General features: G+C 34.7%; 1 protein-coding gene across 4 annotated transcripts; it reads right to left on the reverse strand.

Annotated features, from left to right (window-relative positions):
* Window positions 1-1,071: 1,071 nt before the first annotated feature.
* On the reverse strand, window positions 1,072-18,185 carry LOC110884310 (CHD3-type chromatin-remodeling factor PICKLE). Of its 4 annotated transcripts, none has more exons than XM_022132026.2 (32): window positions 18,032-18,185; window positions 17,823-17,911; window positions 17,181-17,285; window positions 16,379-16,525; window positions 16,135-16,272; window positions 15,906-16,060; window positions 15,649-15,810; window positions 15,319-15,560; window positions 15,134-15,229; window positions 12,785-12,921; window positions 12,500-12,703; window positions 12,300-12,407; window positions 12,151-12,201; window positions 11,953-12,052; window positions 11,286-11,428; window positions 11,081-11,178; window positions 10,031-10,169; window positions 9,716-9,952; window positions 8,694-8,816; window positions 8,175-8,284; window positions 7,118-7,199; window positions 6,825-7,016; window positions 5,427-5,571; window positions 5,233-5,338; window positions 4,979-5,053; window positions 4,289-4,350; window positions 4,089-4,165; window positions 3,871-4,001; window positions 3,023-3,344; window positions 2,348-2,483; window positions 2,207-2,280; window positions 1,072-1,645 (listed from the first exon to the last, which is right to left on the reverse strand). In XM_022132026.2, the coding sequence occupies exons 4-32, from the start codon at window positions 16,520-16,522 to the stop codon at window positions 1,316-1,318; spliced, it is 4,119 nt and encodes a 1,372-aa protein (XP_021987718.1). In that variant the 5' UTR covers window positions 16,523-16,525; window positions 17,181-17,285; window positions 17,823-17,911; window positions 18,032-18,185; the 3' UTR covers window positions 1,072-1,315. The 4 variants fall into 4 exon arrangements, with proteins under 4 accessions (XP_021987718.1, XP_035832162.1, XP_021987714.1 ...); XM_035976269.1 differs by having other exon boundaries at window positions 17,823-17,908; window positions 18,032-18,179; XM_022132022.2 differs by lacking the exon at window positions 17,181-17,285.
* Window positions 18,186-18,389: the final 204 nt, after the last annotated feature.

Consider the following 18,389-nt stretch of genomic DNA (forward strand, 5'->3'; position numbering starts at 1 on the left):
TTTTTATATTACAAGGGACGAATATATCTATAGCTTACCGATTGCGCCGATTTCAAACATACTTTTAATTACTATACAAACAAAGCGTTGAACTTTCAAAATTCATTGATTACAACTCGGTTTCATCTTCTCATGACTCATCAGACGAGTGATCCAGACTCTAAACTGATGAGACACCGGAAATGCAAGCATTTATGGTGCACCATTAAATAAATGTGGAGGAACTCTTGATGATACGTAGGAGTAGCCAAGAACCAACATATTTAAACACTTGAAAAGATGTGATCGATCTTTAAACATTTGATCAGTCTTTAAATTGACGATTCTAATCAAACTTGGCATATACTGCTCGAAAATGAGACCATTTACTATTTTTTTTTTGTTTTTCTAAGGCCAGTTTACGAGCTGTTCATTGTTGAGCTTTTATAAACTCCGAAAAGCTATTTGCCAAACAATTTTTATTTACAGAATGTTAAGTTTTAGAAGTCAACTAATAAACTTTGAAACCATCACAAGTGCTTTAGCGGTGACCACGTGTATTTAAGTTCCGCCTATGGTGGGCCCGGGTGAGTTTTTCCCATTCAGGTCTCAAGTTCGAGTCTGAGTGATAGGGATTTCTTATTGAGATGTTTAAATTGGGGATCTATTGTACGATGGGGCTCTCTAGCGCGGACCCAATTAAGACAACGTATTTTATACCTCCCGACATTCACGAATAATTCCCATCTTTCAAAAAAAACTAATAAACTTTGAAAACTGTTGCCAAGCACATCATAACCATTTTCTCAAACCAAACAATAAATAATGTGTATGTCCCCACAAGCACTAAAATAACAACATTGTGAACAACACTTGCTTCATTTACACTCCATAACATATTAATAGTTGGTCAGATCTATTCATTAACCAACTTTAGAAAAGATTCTTATTCTTTTGAAAACTATTAAATAAATAAGTTGATGATTTCCATTTCATTTGGGCACACACACACACACATGAACATAACAAATATTTCTATTATGAATGATAACATAAATTAAAACTTAGTTCAATTAAGCACTACTTTTAAAATGAACCTAAAAACAAACAAAAACCTCAACTTGAGAGTTGTATGTTTATAACAAACTCCAATATAACAATAATAGATCCTAAAAATGTTTTACTTCCTATGGTCAAAAACAAAGTCAACTATTAAACTAACAACATTGGTTTCTCCTTAGGAAACCTTGATTAGTAAACTATAATCATTGCACAAAGATCTAGCACCACCACTTTTCGTATAATAAAAGGTCAACAATTAGGATGTTCGACGTCTCTACTCCAAAACAATGACACCCGACCCATGTGTTTCCGGTTTTGACTTATCTTGACCATCTTCCATTTTCACATCAGGCAACACATCTTCCATTTTCACATCAGCATTCGCAGTCCCGTTGACTGGACCCGGTTCATGCTGATGTGGACTTGAACTCGCGACGTCACCATTGCTCTTCTCGGTTTTAATTACGTGTGAGATGGTTTTGATGATTTCTTGATGTATTGATTCTAGTGGTTGAAGGTTCTTTTTCAGCTTGAAACTTGCGGGTTTGTTGGCTATATATGTTTCTACTGAATCAACAGTGTTTTCCTCGATTATCTTGCACATCTGCGATCACAGGTTTAAGTCCAAAAAAGAGTGAATTTCAAGGATTGTCCTTTATCTTTATACCCATTTTCAGGCGTTGTCCTTTATGTTTAAAATTGACGAGTTTTGTCCTTTATGTTTTCAAATCATACACGTTTTGTCCTTTAAGCCTAACCCAGTTAGTTTTTCAGTTAAATTTGGTCATGTGCTTTGCACATGAGGGCATTTTTGTCAATTCAAATGTGGTCTTTCCACCCATCACCACCTGGACTCTAGTATTTTGACTTTTGAATTGACAAAAATGCCCTCATGTGCAAAGCACATGACCAAATTTAACTGAAAAAACTAACTGGGTTAGGCCTAAAGGACAAAACGTGTATGATTTGAAAACATAAAGGACAAAACTCGTCAATTTTGAACATAAAGGACAGCGCCTGAAAATGGGTATAAAGATAAAGGACAATCCTTGAAATTCACTCGTCCAAAAAATGTAAAAATGATAGCAAAAACTAATATTAAACTAAATATGCAAATTTTTTATAAAAGTATATAACAATAAAAATATTAAAATTTAGTACTTACATTGTTATAAAGGCGGCCCACTGCCAAACGATTTGGTTTATCATCACAAGCAGCTGCTGATATTTCTTCTGCAGCTGTACAAAGACACAAATACGTCATGATATGACAATTTATTTTAAAATACCATATTTAGACACTTACAAAGTTGTTCAAGTTTAGGCAGTTGACCAATCAACTGAGTCAAAGTTTCGTTCTGGCTTGCGGGTGGCGGTCTGTCTACAACCTTTTTTTCAGTCTCCATATCATCACTTCGAATCACATTTGGTTTTTCATCACCCTGTATGCATGTATTTACAATTACCAAAAATAGATAATAGTTTACTGTTACAATTAAGATTAAGATTATATAAAGAGTGAATTTCAAGGATTGTCCTTTATCTTTATACCCATTTTCATGCGCTGTCCTTTATGTTCGAAATTGACGAGTTTTGTCCTTTATGTTTTCATATCATACACGTTTTGTCCTTTAGGCCTAACCCAGTTAGTTTTTTCAGTTAAATTTGGTCATATGTTTTGTACATGAGGGCATTTTTGTCAATACAAAGGTAAGTTTAACGGCGAATTGACAGCTCAAAGCTTCTGCAACCTTTGAATTGACAAAAGTGCCCTCATGTGCAAAGCACATGACCAAATTTAACTGAAAAAGCTAACTGGGTTAGGCCTAAAGGACAAAACGTGTATGATACAAAAACATAAAGGACAAAACTCGTCAATTTTGAACATAAAGGACATCGCCTGCAAATGGGTATAAAGATAAAGGACAATCCTTGAAATTCACTCTTATATATAAAATAAAATGTATAAACAGTGACTTACGAAGTATTCTTTTTGGTATTCAGCGTTAAGTCCTTTTTCAAGTAATATGACACGTTTTTTGACAAACTCAACCACTCTTCTCTGCATTTCTCTAAAGTGATATAATGCATTATTTGAAGCAGTGATATCTTGTGCTTGAGTTTGACCACCAGAAGCTGCTGTTTGACCGTCAACACTGCCGCCAGCAGGGGCGGTAAACTGAGGCTGAGAAGCTCCTGGAACACCTAAACTCGCACTCGGGAGATTCAATTCTTGACAGATGACTTCCTGAATCCGTAAATCCTTGTCATCAACAATAGCTTGCCATCTTCCATAACCATGCCTTTATAATTAAACGAAAACGTAAATCCACGTATTCTAATAAAGAGATATTATAACTTAAGAGTAAAATGTCATTTTCGTCCCTGAGGTTTGGCCAGTTTGTGACTTTCGTCCAGAAGTTGTTTTTCCACATCTGGATGCAAATGGTTTGAAATCTTGCTGTTTTCATCCGGCTCGTTAACTCCATCCATTGTTTCCTGTTAAGTCAGGGGTATTTTCGTCTTTTTTAACTTGAAGGGCAATTCGGTCTTTTTCACTTTATGTAAAAAGACCAATTACCCCTGAAAAAAACTGAAGTGCCCTTATTGACAAAAAAGACAAAAATACCCCTGACTTAACGGTAAAAAATGGATGGAGTTAGCAAGCCGGATGAAAATGGCAAGATTTCAAAACTTTCGAATCTGGATGCGGAAAACAAACCTTTGGACGAAAGTCACAAAACTGGCCAAACCTCAGGGACGAAAATGACATTTTACTCTAAAGAGAAATTATAACTTATTTGTTGAGTAATTTAAAAAAAAAGTTACTTTAACACAGCACGGAGTAGGGTGCGATCGTGTTCTTCCTTCCAGAATTTTAAACCTCGTAATCCTGGATATCGATATATTATGTCGTCTGTAAAAAGAGGAGCGGATTGATTTTCTGAAGGATTTTTCACCTAAAAATTAACATAATAAAAATTAGACAAAGTAATTAATTAAATAAAATAAAAAGACGGTCTTTTTACTTGAAGACTGGCACTTACCTTTTCTCTTACAAGAAGCAAGACTGCAATCCTGACAAGTACATCTTCTATTCTTAGCCCTTCCTTTGGAACACCGTCTGTATTCAAAATAATTATATACATGTATATATATATATATATATATATATATATTCGTACAAAAGCTTATAAACTACATAAAAAAGTTAAAATAATTAATTAAACTACATAAAAAAAGTCACCTGAAAAGGTTACAGCATCTGTAATATCTTCTGAAATGTGTGACAAGAAGAGAGTTCCATAACTGCACGTCACGATTAAACCGGAAACGAAACATTTTCAATATCTCAATAAAAAAAAATATTTAACCAATGGCTTCTCATCAATTTTCAATATTAATTGTTAACCAATGTGCATTAACTTTAATAACTAGAAGAATTTTGAGTTAAATGCCATTTTAGTCCCTGTGGTTTGAGCCATTTTGCCAGTTTAGTCCAAAGGTTTCATTTTTAACCTGTGGGTCCAAAAAAGTTTCACCGTTGCCATTTTAGTCCATTGGGTTAACTCAACCCATTTTTTCTGTTAACGAGAAGACCAATTCGGTCATTTTATATGGCTGAATTGCCCTTTTAGTTAACAGAATTACATACAAAATTACCGAATTGGCCTTCTTGTTAACAGAAAAAATAGATGAAGTTAACCCAGTGGACTAAAATGGCAACTGTGAAACCTTTTTGGACCCACAGGTTAAAAATGAAACCTTTGGACTAAACTGGCAAAATGGCCCAAACCACAGGGACTAAAATCACATTTAACTCAAGAATTATTATTACAGTTTTAAGGGAAAAGTAACACATTTACCACTCGAAGTCAAATATTATAATAATATTATATCATAAGTTATTGAAGATAGTAATAGAATTCTAACTTACACTTTAATTTCTTCATAACTCTTCTGCTTCAAGCGTGACGTAAATTCTGCCCAATCAAAGTCTCCAACCCCAAATCTGCAATATATATATTACATATTTAGTACTACACTAAAACAGTAAAATAGTCAACGCATTATATCTCTTAAAAAACGAAGCATTGTCGTACTTATCTATCTATATATGTGTGTGTGTGAAATTGCCCCTAATAAATTATCTTTTATTCAACAAAATAAGTAACATATACAAGACTCGACCTCATCAAGATTTGAACAAACTGGGCTCGTTGACTTTGATTAAAACCAAGTACTCTAAAGGCTCTCCCTTCACCTTCCATAAGAGGAAGTAGCTCAGCGTTATCAACTGTACGATTGAAAAACATCAACATGTTATAAACTTGTAAAAGATGTACAACTTATATAATACGAATACATGTAATTGAGATATTTACCACGTGTTTTCTTCCTGTAAGGCTTTTTCGCGGGTGCTAATCCAGCAGAATTTTCGCCATCGGATAACTCCGCTTCATAGTTATCATCAGCATCAGAACTTACATCTTCCAATCCAGCAAGATCGTCATCTTCAACAGATACCATCTTGAAAATTACCAATATCAAATAAACATATTAATAAGAAAATAATACTAAAATAAATAAATGTCGAATTCGTCCTCAGATATAAAGCTTCTACCAAATGCCTGATTACAATAATCGAAAACTTCATAATATACATGTTAAAACTCTTATTAAAAGTATAACATTTAAAACTACCATGCACACTCACTCCACATATTAATAAGAAAATAATACTAAAATAAATAAATGTCGAATTCGTCCTCAGATATAAAGCTTCTACCAAATGCCTGATTACAATAATCGAAAACTTCATAATATACATGTTAAAAGTTTTAATCACAGGAAAAAACTTTTTAATAGTGTAAAATTTCTAAGTAGGGGGGGGGGGGGGGGGGGATAGTGCACGGTCCTCCCAACCGCCGGAGTGATCCCACTCCGGGAGCCGCTACCCGAACAAGCTAACTCCGCGGTGAATTCCCCTTGCCGAGTTCTTACCCTGGGCGACATATGCCACTCCCAAGACTCGAACCCAGTACCTCTGGCATTGACAAATTAACCTTTTGCAACTAGCAAAACACCAACAATTGTAGCAAGTAGGAACTGATTAAAACTTAAAACGCCAACATTTAACACTAACAATTAACAATCAAGACTTAAAACACTAATAGCGGCAATAAGAAGAAAGACGAATGGTAGAACTAAAAAGAAAGGTACTGATATCGGAAATATCGGTCAATATCGCCGATAATATCGGTACCGATATTTGACACCGATATTTTACATGGGGACTGATCACCAATATTAACTGCATAGGACCAAATATTACTTCATACCATAGTTGTTAATGGCGAATAGCGACAAATAGCAATAAGGCACCTATATGCTACATAGTGAATAGCAATAAATAGCGGGCGGCTATTTTATAAATAGCGATACACTAGAAAAGAACTTTAAAATTTTTTATATGTATAGTATATCAAAATAACCTAGTATATATGCTATTTTACATGTTTATTTAACAAAAAACGATAAATCCAGCTATGTTATAGCTATATTTAATTGCTATTTATATTAATAAAACAAAAATAAATAAATAAAGTGTCGCTATTCTCGCAATCTATCGCTATAACCCTAACAGCGACACTAGATCTATATGCTACGTAGCGCGCTATAGCAATCGCTACTATCGCTATTGACAACTATGCTTCATACCCTCATAATTGCTTGATAAGTGTATGCTAATTATCTTCAATTATTATTTTATATATAAATACCTGCTTACGGCTTCTTTTTCCCTTGCCCATAGAATTAAATTCTTCAACTTTGTGCACTTCATATCGGTCTTTTAGCAAATCCTCCCAATAACTCGATCTTTCTATAGCTGCACTTTTATTCTCCGCCAAAGGCTCTTGTATTTCCTCTTCCATTCTTGATTCTGCTTCATCAATGTACTCAAAATTTGCCACCTATATATATATATATATATATATACAAAAAGAACTTAAAATATAATTTAATTTGGATACATATATTCCTATCTAAAAGCGATATGAGACACTCAACAAACCTTAAATGCTTTCAAAAAGCCGTCTTCTTCTGCATCATCCATTGCAGCATTTTCTTCTTCAGTGTAATCACGGTTAAGCAATCTATCCAAATTGTAAAAGTTAAGATTAAGTACTAGATTGTTGCCATAGCCGCGCGTCGCGGCGGCGACGTCTTAGTTGTTTATAGCTGGCGGCACGTTATGTGATGTGTTAACCATAAGAAAACGTGTGTTTCGCTGTATTCGATATCAAGCATTGCAGTTACAAAAGAAACGTGTGTTATTTTACATCGAAACCTGGGTTGGTTCCCTTATCTTTGCATCAAGATTTAGCAGCGTCAAAACGTACAATAACTCGAATTTATACCATTGAATGAAAACGAAATATATTTGACGCTACTCGTTTCTAAACATGCTTTACGTCAAAACGTAGACCAACCGAAAACGTACACAAAAATAAGCAAGAAAACGTATTATATTTGACCATACCCGTTTCCGAAAAAAAATATATCGAAAGTGAATTTATATCGTTTACGTTGAAACGTGAATTTATACCGACACGTACATTAAAATGTCAAAACGTAGACCAATCGAAAACGTACATAAAAATAAGCATGGAAACGCATTATATTTGACCCCACTCATTTCCAAAAAAAAAAAAAAAATTACGTCGAAACGTGAATTTATACCGACACATACATAATAATAACCACATGAGAAAATAGTTTTTTAAGCTAAAGAATGAAAATACAGGGGTAAATTTGTAAATTTAGAACTCAAGGGGTTGAAAATGACATTTTATAAAGTTTTAGAAAGTGTAAGGGGTGGAAATGCCAATTTCTAAAGTCTAGGGGCTATTTTGTTATTCTTGAAAGTTGAACGGGTCTTTTTTGTATTTTTGTCCACCGACCATTTGTTTTAAGGTGTATAGGAATATTTGATCGAAAATACAAGACGAAAAAAATACCGACTTACATTTAGAAATCATAAAATGTAATAATAAATGAATATAGGGTTTTTTTATTAAATATCAGCATATTTTTTCATGAACATATAACCTGCATATAAAATTACTCACCTATCTATTGCAGCATCATCATAATGAATTTGTCTTGATTTCATCGCCTCATCATTCTCATCAGCAAATAATTCCTTTGAGCCATATCTTATGATGTCATCGAGCTCTTCCTACATTATGAAAAAATCACAACATAATACACATCATTTTTTTATCAATATAATATGTTTTAATTGCCCGGATGGTCCCTGCGGTTTCACGTTTAGTCCCCACCTTTCGGAAATAGCAGGTATGCTCCCTATGGTTTGTCATTTTGTTACTCGGATAGTCCCCTGACATTTACTCAGGGGACTATCTGAGTAACAAAATGCAAACCATAGGGAGCATACCTGTTATTTCCAAACTAACTGACATCTACTCAGGGGACTATCCGAGTAACAAAATAACAAACCATAGGGAGCATACTTGCTATTTTCAAAAGGTGGGGGCTAAACATGAAAAAACGTGAAACCACAGGGACTATCCGGGCAATTAACTCTAATATGTTATTTAAAAATGGTTTCCAGCTGTAAAATGTACCTGGTTGATGTTTTGATTTTTGAGCTTGCCGACAACCAAATGCTCTAAAACCATCTTCTTTTTGGTCATCTCCATCATCCGTTCTTCAATTGTTCCTCGTGTTATGAGTCTAAATATCATCACCTGCAATATTGTAGATAACAATATTCGTAAAAAAACACACTAGAAATGGCAAATTTGACCCATTTACATATAAAGGGACAATTAAGATTGTGTTTTATCTCGGATAAGCTAGATTGAAAATTAAAAAAATAAATAAATAAAAAGGCTGAAAGGGAATCGGTCAAAAGGGTTGAAACGTGAGAGTCACCTGAAGTCTATGACTAAACCTGACCCGACCCATTTCAGCACATACTAAATAGTAGGGGTGTAAATTTCTAACACGACCTGAAAACACAATACGAACCTAACACGAAATACGTGGGTTTGGGTTTAGTCTAAACAGGTTCGGGCCAATTTCAGGTTGAGCCCGCGTAACGTTTAGCTAAACGGGTCGAGTTCAGGTCAACCCAGACAGGTTGGCAGGTTGACCCATTTAACCCATTTATATTATATTAATATTAATATTTACAATATGTTTATGTCATAAATCAAATTGGGTGTGTATTTTATGACAATATGCCATAATTATTATAAGTTAAAAAGAGAAATTGACATAAGATTTTCTAATTTAAATGTAATTGTATTCAAGATTTGTGTTTTTTAAGTAACTTTAAATTTCGACATATTAGTTTGCGGAAAAGAAATCGGGTTTGAACGGGCCGAGGTCAACCCGCAAATATTCGGGTCGTGTTCAGGTTCATATGTATGACTCGTTTGGGGTTCGAGTTCATCTAAAATTTTCGGGTTCTGGTCAGGTTGAACGCGTCAACCCGCGAACACAACCCGTTTAGCACCCTAAACCTGAGAGTCACCTGAAGTCTATGACTAAACCCGACCCGACCCGACCCGACCCATTTCAGCACATACAGACATACTAAATATGACACATTTCAACCGAACCCATTTTAACGACATCTAACCTTATTTTTCTGCCCAAGACGATGAGCACGGGCCATAGCTTGTAAATCCGCATGTGGATTCCAATCACTGTCATAAATAATAACCGTGTCTGCAGTGGCTAGGTTTATACCAAGACCCCCAGCTCTAGTAGACAATAAAAAGCAGAATCTAGAAGAACCGGCGGCATTAAACCTATCTATTCGAACTTGTCTTTCACCACCGCTGACTTTTCCATCAATCCGTTCGTATAACCATTTCTGAAGACCATATAAAAAGGCAGATCAATATCAAAAGTCAAAACAAAAAGTCAAAACAAGTAGACCATTCACTCCTACCTTGTTATTGCAATAATCTTCGAGCAAATCTAACATGTGCTGAAACTGCGTATATATTAGAACCCTGTGTCCTTGCTCTTTCAGCTTCACCATCATTTTGTCCAAAAGCTGCAATTTCCCGGAAGCTTCACATAGTTGACTGACAGATGGAAATTGACATTATGAGCAATCACTAATGATAAATAATTATCTAAAACATAGTTATCGATAGTGAATAGCGACAAGGTACCTATATGCTATGCAGCGATAGTGACGAAATAGCGCCCGCTATTTATAATTATATTACATACACACACACACACACATATATAGAGAGAGAGGGGGAGTTTAAAACACAAGACCACCTTATCATGCGATGCGTACGCGAGCATCTCAACCGCACATCTGATCTAATCTAGGCCTTCAATTGAATGCGGTGGTATAATAGTAATTAACTTTGCATAATTCCACGCGTTATTTGCATAATTACGCATGGGTTGGGTTAAACCCTAATTACGCACGTTATTTGCATAATTACGCATGGGTTGGGTTAATCCTAATTACGCACGTTATATTGGTGGCCGTGTACTCGTGTATGCAACGCATGATAAGGAGGTCATGTGCGTTAACCGGCTTCTCTCTCTCTATATATATAACGTTTTTTATGTTTTTTATGTATAAATTTATAAGTTTAAGCACCAAAATTAAACTAGTGAAAATACACAAACTAATTTTACACTTTTTATGTAAATTAACTAGATGTAAACTAGTGAAAAATGGAGGTGTTAAATGTTAAATATACATAAAAGGCTAAAACGCAAAAAAAAAAAAAAAAAAAAAAAAAAAAAAAAAAAAAACGCAGCCGCGCTTCTTCTTCCTGGTTTCCGACAGAACTTGTAGCACCGGAGCCGGAATCGTCGTTGGAATCCCGCTATAATCACGCTATGGAGTCGCTAATTAACATATTGCGAGGCATGTGCAATAGGCTATGAAACGCACGATAGCAAACGCTATCTTCGCTATCGATAACTATGATCTAAAAAGACTTATAGAGGTAAGAAAATATATTACCTGTAAAACTCATTGGTGTCTTCTGGTTCAACTCCCTCCAGCATGAAAGGGTGACAACAGAGCTTACGCAGTTCCATAACCACATTAATAAGAGATATCTGAATATATAGCAAAAAAAAAATATCAAAACTTAATTTTTTAATTCAAAATATAACTTGAAAGCATAGGTTTAACTTTTTAGGCATTGAAAAGCTAGAAAATTCACCTGAGCGCCACCTCGGCGAGTTAATAACTGATAGTTACGAGTTAAAATTGCTTTGTAATACTCTTTCTGTTTGCTACTTAACTCCACACGCAAAATGAGCTCCTTTTTGGGTGGTAGTTTCTTCATCACATCTTTCTTCACTCCTGCCATTCGTATACACCAAAAGATCGTATTAGTATACACCAAAAGATCGTATTCTTATAAACCTTAATTAAAACAAAAAAACATGAGTAAATTACAAAAATCGTCCTTTATGTATGTCACTTATTGCAAATTGTGTCCTTTGTCTTCAACAATTACAGAAAACATACTCGATGTTTGCAAACCCTTGCAAGTTATGTCCTTTAGCCCCAACTCAGTTAATTTTTGTGGTTAAATCTGAACAAATGGACCCCACATGACAGTATTTTTGTGGTTAAATCTGACCAAATAGACCCTATATGAGAGTAAAATGACCAAAATACCCTCTTGTGGGGTCCATTTGGTCAGATTTAACCACAAAAAAATTAACTGAGTTAGTGCTAAAGGACATAACTTGCAAGGGTTTGCAAACATCGAGTACGTTTTCTGTAATTATTGAAGATAAAGGACACAGTTTGCAATAAGTGACATACATAAAGGACGATTTTTGCAACTTACTCAAAAAACATAGATTTCTTTTTCGTACTTCTTAGAAGATGTGGGGCCAACATCTTATGTAGCCTTGAAACCTGCTCTTCTTGATTGATATCCTTAAATTCTTCTTGAAATTCCTCCAAGCTTGCAAACTGCAAACATTTGTAGTAAAATAAGATGTCATACAGTTGTTTACATATATGTAATAACAGTTAGCGCAAAAAAGTTGCGGTAAAACTGTAATATTTACCTTTCCAGCATCAAGAAAGTGCATAAGCATGAAAAGCTCATCCAAATTGTTCTGAAACAGCATTTGAAATTCACAAAAAAATATGAAAACTGTAACATATATATAAAGTAACAATCTTTATACAGAAAGAAGATATTGTAAGAACAAACCTGAAGAGGGGTTCCAGTCAATAATGTACGATGTCGGGTGTTAAACTGCTTTAACGAAGAAAACAATTTCGAATCTTTATTTTTAAGACGATGCCCTTCGTCCACAATCTACACAAATTAAAAAAAAAAAAAAAAAACGTCATAAAGAGCATGTACATGGTATAAGATAATAATAAGTCTAAAAAAGTCAAGAAAGGTACCATTGTCTCCCAGTTTATTGCCTTCAACGACCCGTTATCTATGTTAATCATTTCATAAGAAGTCAACAAGACATCAAACTTTATCCTTTCTTGCTTACTTTCATGAGTTGACTTTTTCTTTTTGTCCTTTTTCTGAGACTTTGGGAAATAAAATTCGTACTCTTTTATAACATTACGAGCGGCAGCCGTTCCAACATACATAACCTGCAGTGGTTACCTTAATATACTGGAAAATAAACTTAAATCTTACAAAAATATTAAAATTCAAGAGATTTTGCAACTTACAACATTCATATGTGGAGCCCATGTGGCAAATTCACGTTCCCAGTTCCTTAATGTCGAAAGCGGTGCTACTACTAAATGAGGGGAGACGTTCTCTTCGTATAAAGATGCCAAAAAAGCAATACTCTGTATTGTTTTTCCTGAATTTGAACATATAAAGGTAAGAAGTTAAGTTTTAAGAGCATTCACATTGGACACTCTATCTCCATCTATATATTATCCTCTTATACAATTAGCAACTTAGGGTGTCATTGCATACACATGCCTTTTCAAACAGTTCTGATTTAAAACCTCCCACCGTTTCGCATGATTAACAAACTCCCACTGTTTCGCCCAAGTAACGGCACCGACCCACCAGTTGATATTTAATATTTTATTATTTTATTTAATATATACAATCTTTCCAAAACTTAAGGTCACCTTCAAGTTAATGGTTCCCCATTACATATTCATCACCTTAACCGTTCCCGCCAAGGTTTCCATCACACCAATACTAAACAACCGGAGAGTATACACACCACGCTAAACAACGGAGAATATACACATACAATCTTTAAATACATATACAACAATTATCAAAACGACACTCAATCGAGATTAAAGTTAAACAGACACACCGTAACGGAACCGATAGAACCATTCGTAAACAAACTTCCGACAAAACTTTTCAAAAACCGTCATGACAGTTGAGAATCAAAGAGACGCGTCTCCTCTCCAACCACTATTCTTCCCCGTCTTCCACCGTTTCACACCCTATATAATCCTCACCGATTTGAATATTTACTATTATTTATTGGTTGTCGCAAACAAGTTTAGATGGTTACAGGAGGGAGGCGCCACAAAACACCAACGTTTTTTGTATGGTGGCGGCGTTGTGGTGAGGCAGCGATAGAGACTGTTATCGAGAAGTTGGAGAGAGATGGACGGGATCGACGGTGGTGGCCGTTATGGATGATGAAGAGTTTACAGTGAGATAGAGGAAACAAGAGATTCGTTGTTACAAAAAATGTGCGGCAGTGGTGGTGGTTCGGTGGTGGTGGTTGATGGTGGTTCAGTGGTGCTGTTGTGGTAGTGATGGCTTGATGGTTGTGGTGGCCAGGGTGTAGTGATGGCCTCTTCTCCGATGCGCCATTTTTTGTGGTATGTACGTCTAGAGTACTGTGTACATAACATATTTGATGGCACAATTTTGCAATATTCGCTTTTTTTACAGTTCTCCTAATATATTATACAAATATATTTATTCAAGGTCCACTTACAATTTCATATGACCAAAGCCACATTTAATAAAGTGTCATTACACTATGACATCTTTCCTTTAAAAATTGCAAGGAGTTTTTACTGTTGAAAATTATAATCTTTATATTTTTTAATGTTTCTAATGTACAATTTTTGTGCAGTATTGTTGAATAATAGTGTTTCGTGTTATATACAAGTTATCCTTTTAGTAGTGTTTCGTTCAAAGGATGACCCATCAGTTGTTTTCATGTACCGATTTCTTTGATCTACTCCAAATAGTTATACTAAATACATTCATATTCAACATCCAGACGCAACGCGCGGGTTAGCGTCAACTCGTTTAAATGAAAAAGTATATTTTTCTTTAAATTTTGTTAATTCCTAAAAACCCTCTCACATCCTACCCTCTATCTCTACCTCTGTCTTACTCACATTAACTTATTTTATTATTATTTTCTCTTTCCTACACACTCATAAAAAATATAGAGGGTTGAATATAACCTTCTAAATATAGAGATGTAGTTTATTCTCTTTAAAATTTTCTCTATTATAGAGGTTCCAATGTAGTGGTTTTTTTGTTGTTTCTTCTACCTTTTCCTCGATATTATATAGAATGTCCACATATAGAGGTTCCAATGTGAATGCTCTAATATATAGAGTAAAATGCCATTTTTGTCCCTGAAGGTTTGGCCAGTTTTGCGAATTTCGTCCCAAGGTTTGTTTTTTCGCATCTGGGCCCAAAAGGTTTGTCGATCTTGCCATTTTCATCCGGCTCGTTAACTCCATCTATTTTTTTCTGTTAAGAGGTATTTTCGTCTTTTTTGTTAACTTAAAGGGCAATTCGCTCCTTTTTCACTTAAATGCTTGTACATAAAGTGAAGAAGACCGAATTGTCGTTTAAGTTAACAAAAATGACGAAAATACCACTTAACGGAAAAAAATGGATGGAGTTAACGAGCCGGATGAAAATGGCAAGATTTCAAACCTTTTGAATCCAAATGCGAAAAAACAAACCTTTGAACGAAAGTCGCAAAACTGGCCAAACCTCATAAACAAAAATGACATTTTACTCCTAACATATAAAAAAAGGATTTAAAAAAAAGAAAAACATACCAAGACCCATTTCATCAGCAAGTATCACATGTGTTTGTTTAGACCATGAGAAACGCAAGAAATTCAACCCTTCAAGCTGGTACGGATGGAGCTCGCCTATAGTTACACCAAATTAAAATTATTTAATATATTATTCCGCATCAAAACAGAACGAACCACAATATCAAAAATAAATATTTTAATACCTCCGGGAAGAAACTCGGGACTTTTTTCAAACTGCTGAAACTCTTTTGACTTGTTTTTCGAGTCAACCCCATCACGAACGTTGCTTTTTTGTTTCCTTAGTTTTCGATATCGAGACTGCAGTCTATTAAAATTCTCGATTTGTTGCTGAAATGATGCGATATCCGATTCCGATTCCCAATAACATTCGTCGTAGTTAAGTCCTACCCATTTTACTAGATATTCCTTTTCCTCATCATCTTGCCTGATTCATTCGATTAATATAAGTATTAATTGTTAAATATTAAATATAAGTTAACCATAATAAACAACATTTTTTTCCGAATAATCACCTGCATGCAAGAATTCGATCAACCATCGTATATTCGGGCCTAATCGGGACAAAATCATCTTCTGAGCTGTTGCCGACAGGCATTTGCTTGCGAAAGTTGTTTACTTTTGTCCTCAAACGAGGCAGTTCCTTGTAAGCTTTTATAAACTCCTTTTCCGGGACCCTAATATTTAAAAAAGAAATATGAATTACCCAAAAAAATAATCTTAAAATAAATTTAGTTTTTAACAGAATAAGTACAAGTATATAACTATATACCATGTGCAATGAAGATAAGATAATCCTTTCCATTTAACGAGATATTGTTTCACAAATATCTGTTTTGAACCAAGTTTCGAAGCATCACCGTCATCAGCAACCGTAGGCCTCATTTCGCAGTCCAGAATCTTTTCTATATCGTTTAGAGGATTAACCTGCAGGTACAGTATAGAATTATAAGTGCGAAATGCATATAATTAATATAGTTTTTTTTTTTTTGATAACATACGCATTTTGGACATCTCCAGGCGGTGGGAAGAGGAGCTTTTAGACGTGGCATTAAACACTTGGGGTGGTATTCATACGTGCACGTTTCACAAACGAGTAGATTCCCAGATTCACCACAGGCGTTACATGAATCCTCTTTCTGGAAATTTATAACCAAACGATTGTTTAAACAACTAGTGCAATAAATATACTTTTGTTCAGAATCTAAGACGTTATTGAGTTCATAAAGATGGAAATGAAAGTACCGCGTCGTCTCTGACAATTTTCTCGAAATCTTCGGATTTTTTAGATTTACCGAACAGGAGGTCTGACTCCTCGTCGGATTCATCCAAGCTATAGCGAGGCCTTGAATCGGATCTAACACGAAGTCTTTCAACTAAACTACTCATTTTCTGCAACATAACCAACATATTCATTGTCACTAATTGATCATAAAAAATATAAGGTGGATACGGTAACCACTAGTTACTGTTGTGTCTTTTGCAAAAGAATATTATAAGACAGCACATTTATACAGACTAACATACTACCCCTAAAAGGTAAATGAAAAAGGATCCTTAAATGGTACGATGTAATAACAAAAGAAAAAATTACAAGTTTTGTCTTTTATCTTTATACCACTTTTCAGGCGGTGTCCTTTACTATGTATTTTGTTGCAAGTTTAGTCCTTTACACCCAACCCAGTTAAAAAACCTTGTTAATTGTTGGGTGTAAAGGACTAAACTTGCAACAAAATACCTAGGTAAAGGACTAAACTTGCAACAAAATACCTAGGTAAAGGACTAAACTTGCAACAAAATACCTAGTAAAGGACACTGCCTGTCAACAATTAACAGGGTTTTTTAACTGGGTTGGGTGTAAAGGACTAAACTTGCAACAAAATACCTAGTAAAGGACACCGCCTGTCAACATTCGTTAAAAAGGACACAACCTGAAAAGTGGTATAAAGATAGAGGACAAAACTTGTAATTTTTCCATAACAAAACCCTAACGCATAATCACATATATCAAAAGAAAATAGTTAGATGTGCCAGAAAGTCTACAAACCTCTTATCAAACTCGTATTTTTATGATTGAGATCAAACTTTGAGGATATAATTAATAGAAGCGTACAATAAAGCGACGTGCCCGCACACCACACATTGGTGCTTTCTGAAAAAAGACACACGGGTAGCTAGATACAATAAAATCCTAAACAAATTTACATACACAGTTATAAAATCCTAAAAACAGAATATCACAATAGACATATAATATAATTAAATTCAGTGATGTTGTACCATGAGTAATGAACTTATGGCATTTTGCAACCCTAATTTGTGTGATTAAAGTTTCTACCGAAACAACCCTAGTTTCACAAAGATTCTGTATGCACATGAATTACATGCTACATATAATGAAATTCATGACATTTTTCAAAGAAATGTGGAAAAAAAACTAAATTTCAACGTCAAATTAGACATGAATCTGTGTAATTAAAAGTTAGGGTTTCTACCAAACAACCCTAATTTCACAAAAAAAAACTCTACATACACATGAATTACATGTTACATATAAGTTATAATAAGTAAAATGTAGCTACCTCAACGTCAAAATCAAAACCCCTAATAAACAAACTCAAATAACACCCCCAAATCACGTCAATTTGAACCCACAAATCATTTCAAAATTAGGGTTTAACCGAACTACCTGAAACCACAAGGATCTTGCACCTTCGTACCAAATTCAAATCCACGTGACGGAGATTTAACGCTTCAGTACACAAAATCAAAATCCTGCTGTAAATTTGAACAAAAATTGCAAGCAATTTGGTGTTAGGGTTTCAAGAAATTGGAAGTTAACGAGCGTGTGTGTACATGTGATAATAAGCAATAACAAGAGAGTAATTGAGAATTGACCTGATGATGACCAGATTCTGTGTTGAAATCTGTAATTCTTGAGTTGGAAGTGGATGAATTTGGGGAAACTCAACCCTCTGTGTACTTGAAAGTGAGATTTCCCTAAACACTTTGGTTTTCTTTACCTTTTTCTTTTGCTTTTCTTTTTAACTCATTTTGTTACTAGGTTTTTTTTTATTAAATAAAGTTGGATTGGAAATGGGTGAGGTAATGTTAAGGATGATAATGGGCCGGGTATCTGAATGTAAAACGGGTTGGGTTATTTAGGGCATGTTTGATGATTAAGCTTTTTGAAACAATTTATTGACTTACTAGGTTAATGTCCGTGTTAAACGCGGCTTGAACCAAAAACATATTA

Source organism: Helianthus annuus, chromosome 1, assembly GCF_002127325.2.
Source record: "Helianthus annuus cultivar XRQ/B chromosome 1, HanXRQr2.0-SUNRISE, whole genome shotgun sequence".
Classification (NCBI taxonomy): Eukaryota; Viridiplantae; Streptophyta; class Magnoliopsida; order Asterales; family Asteraceae; genus Helianthus; species Helianthus annuus.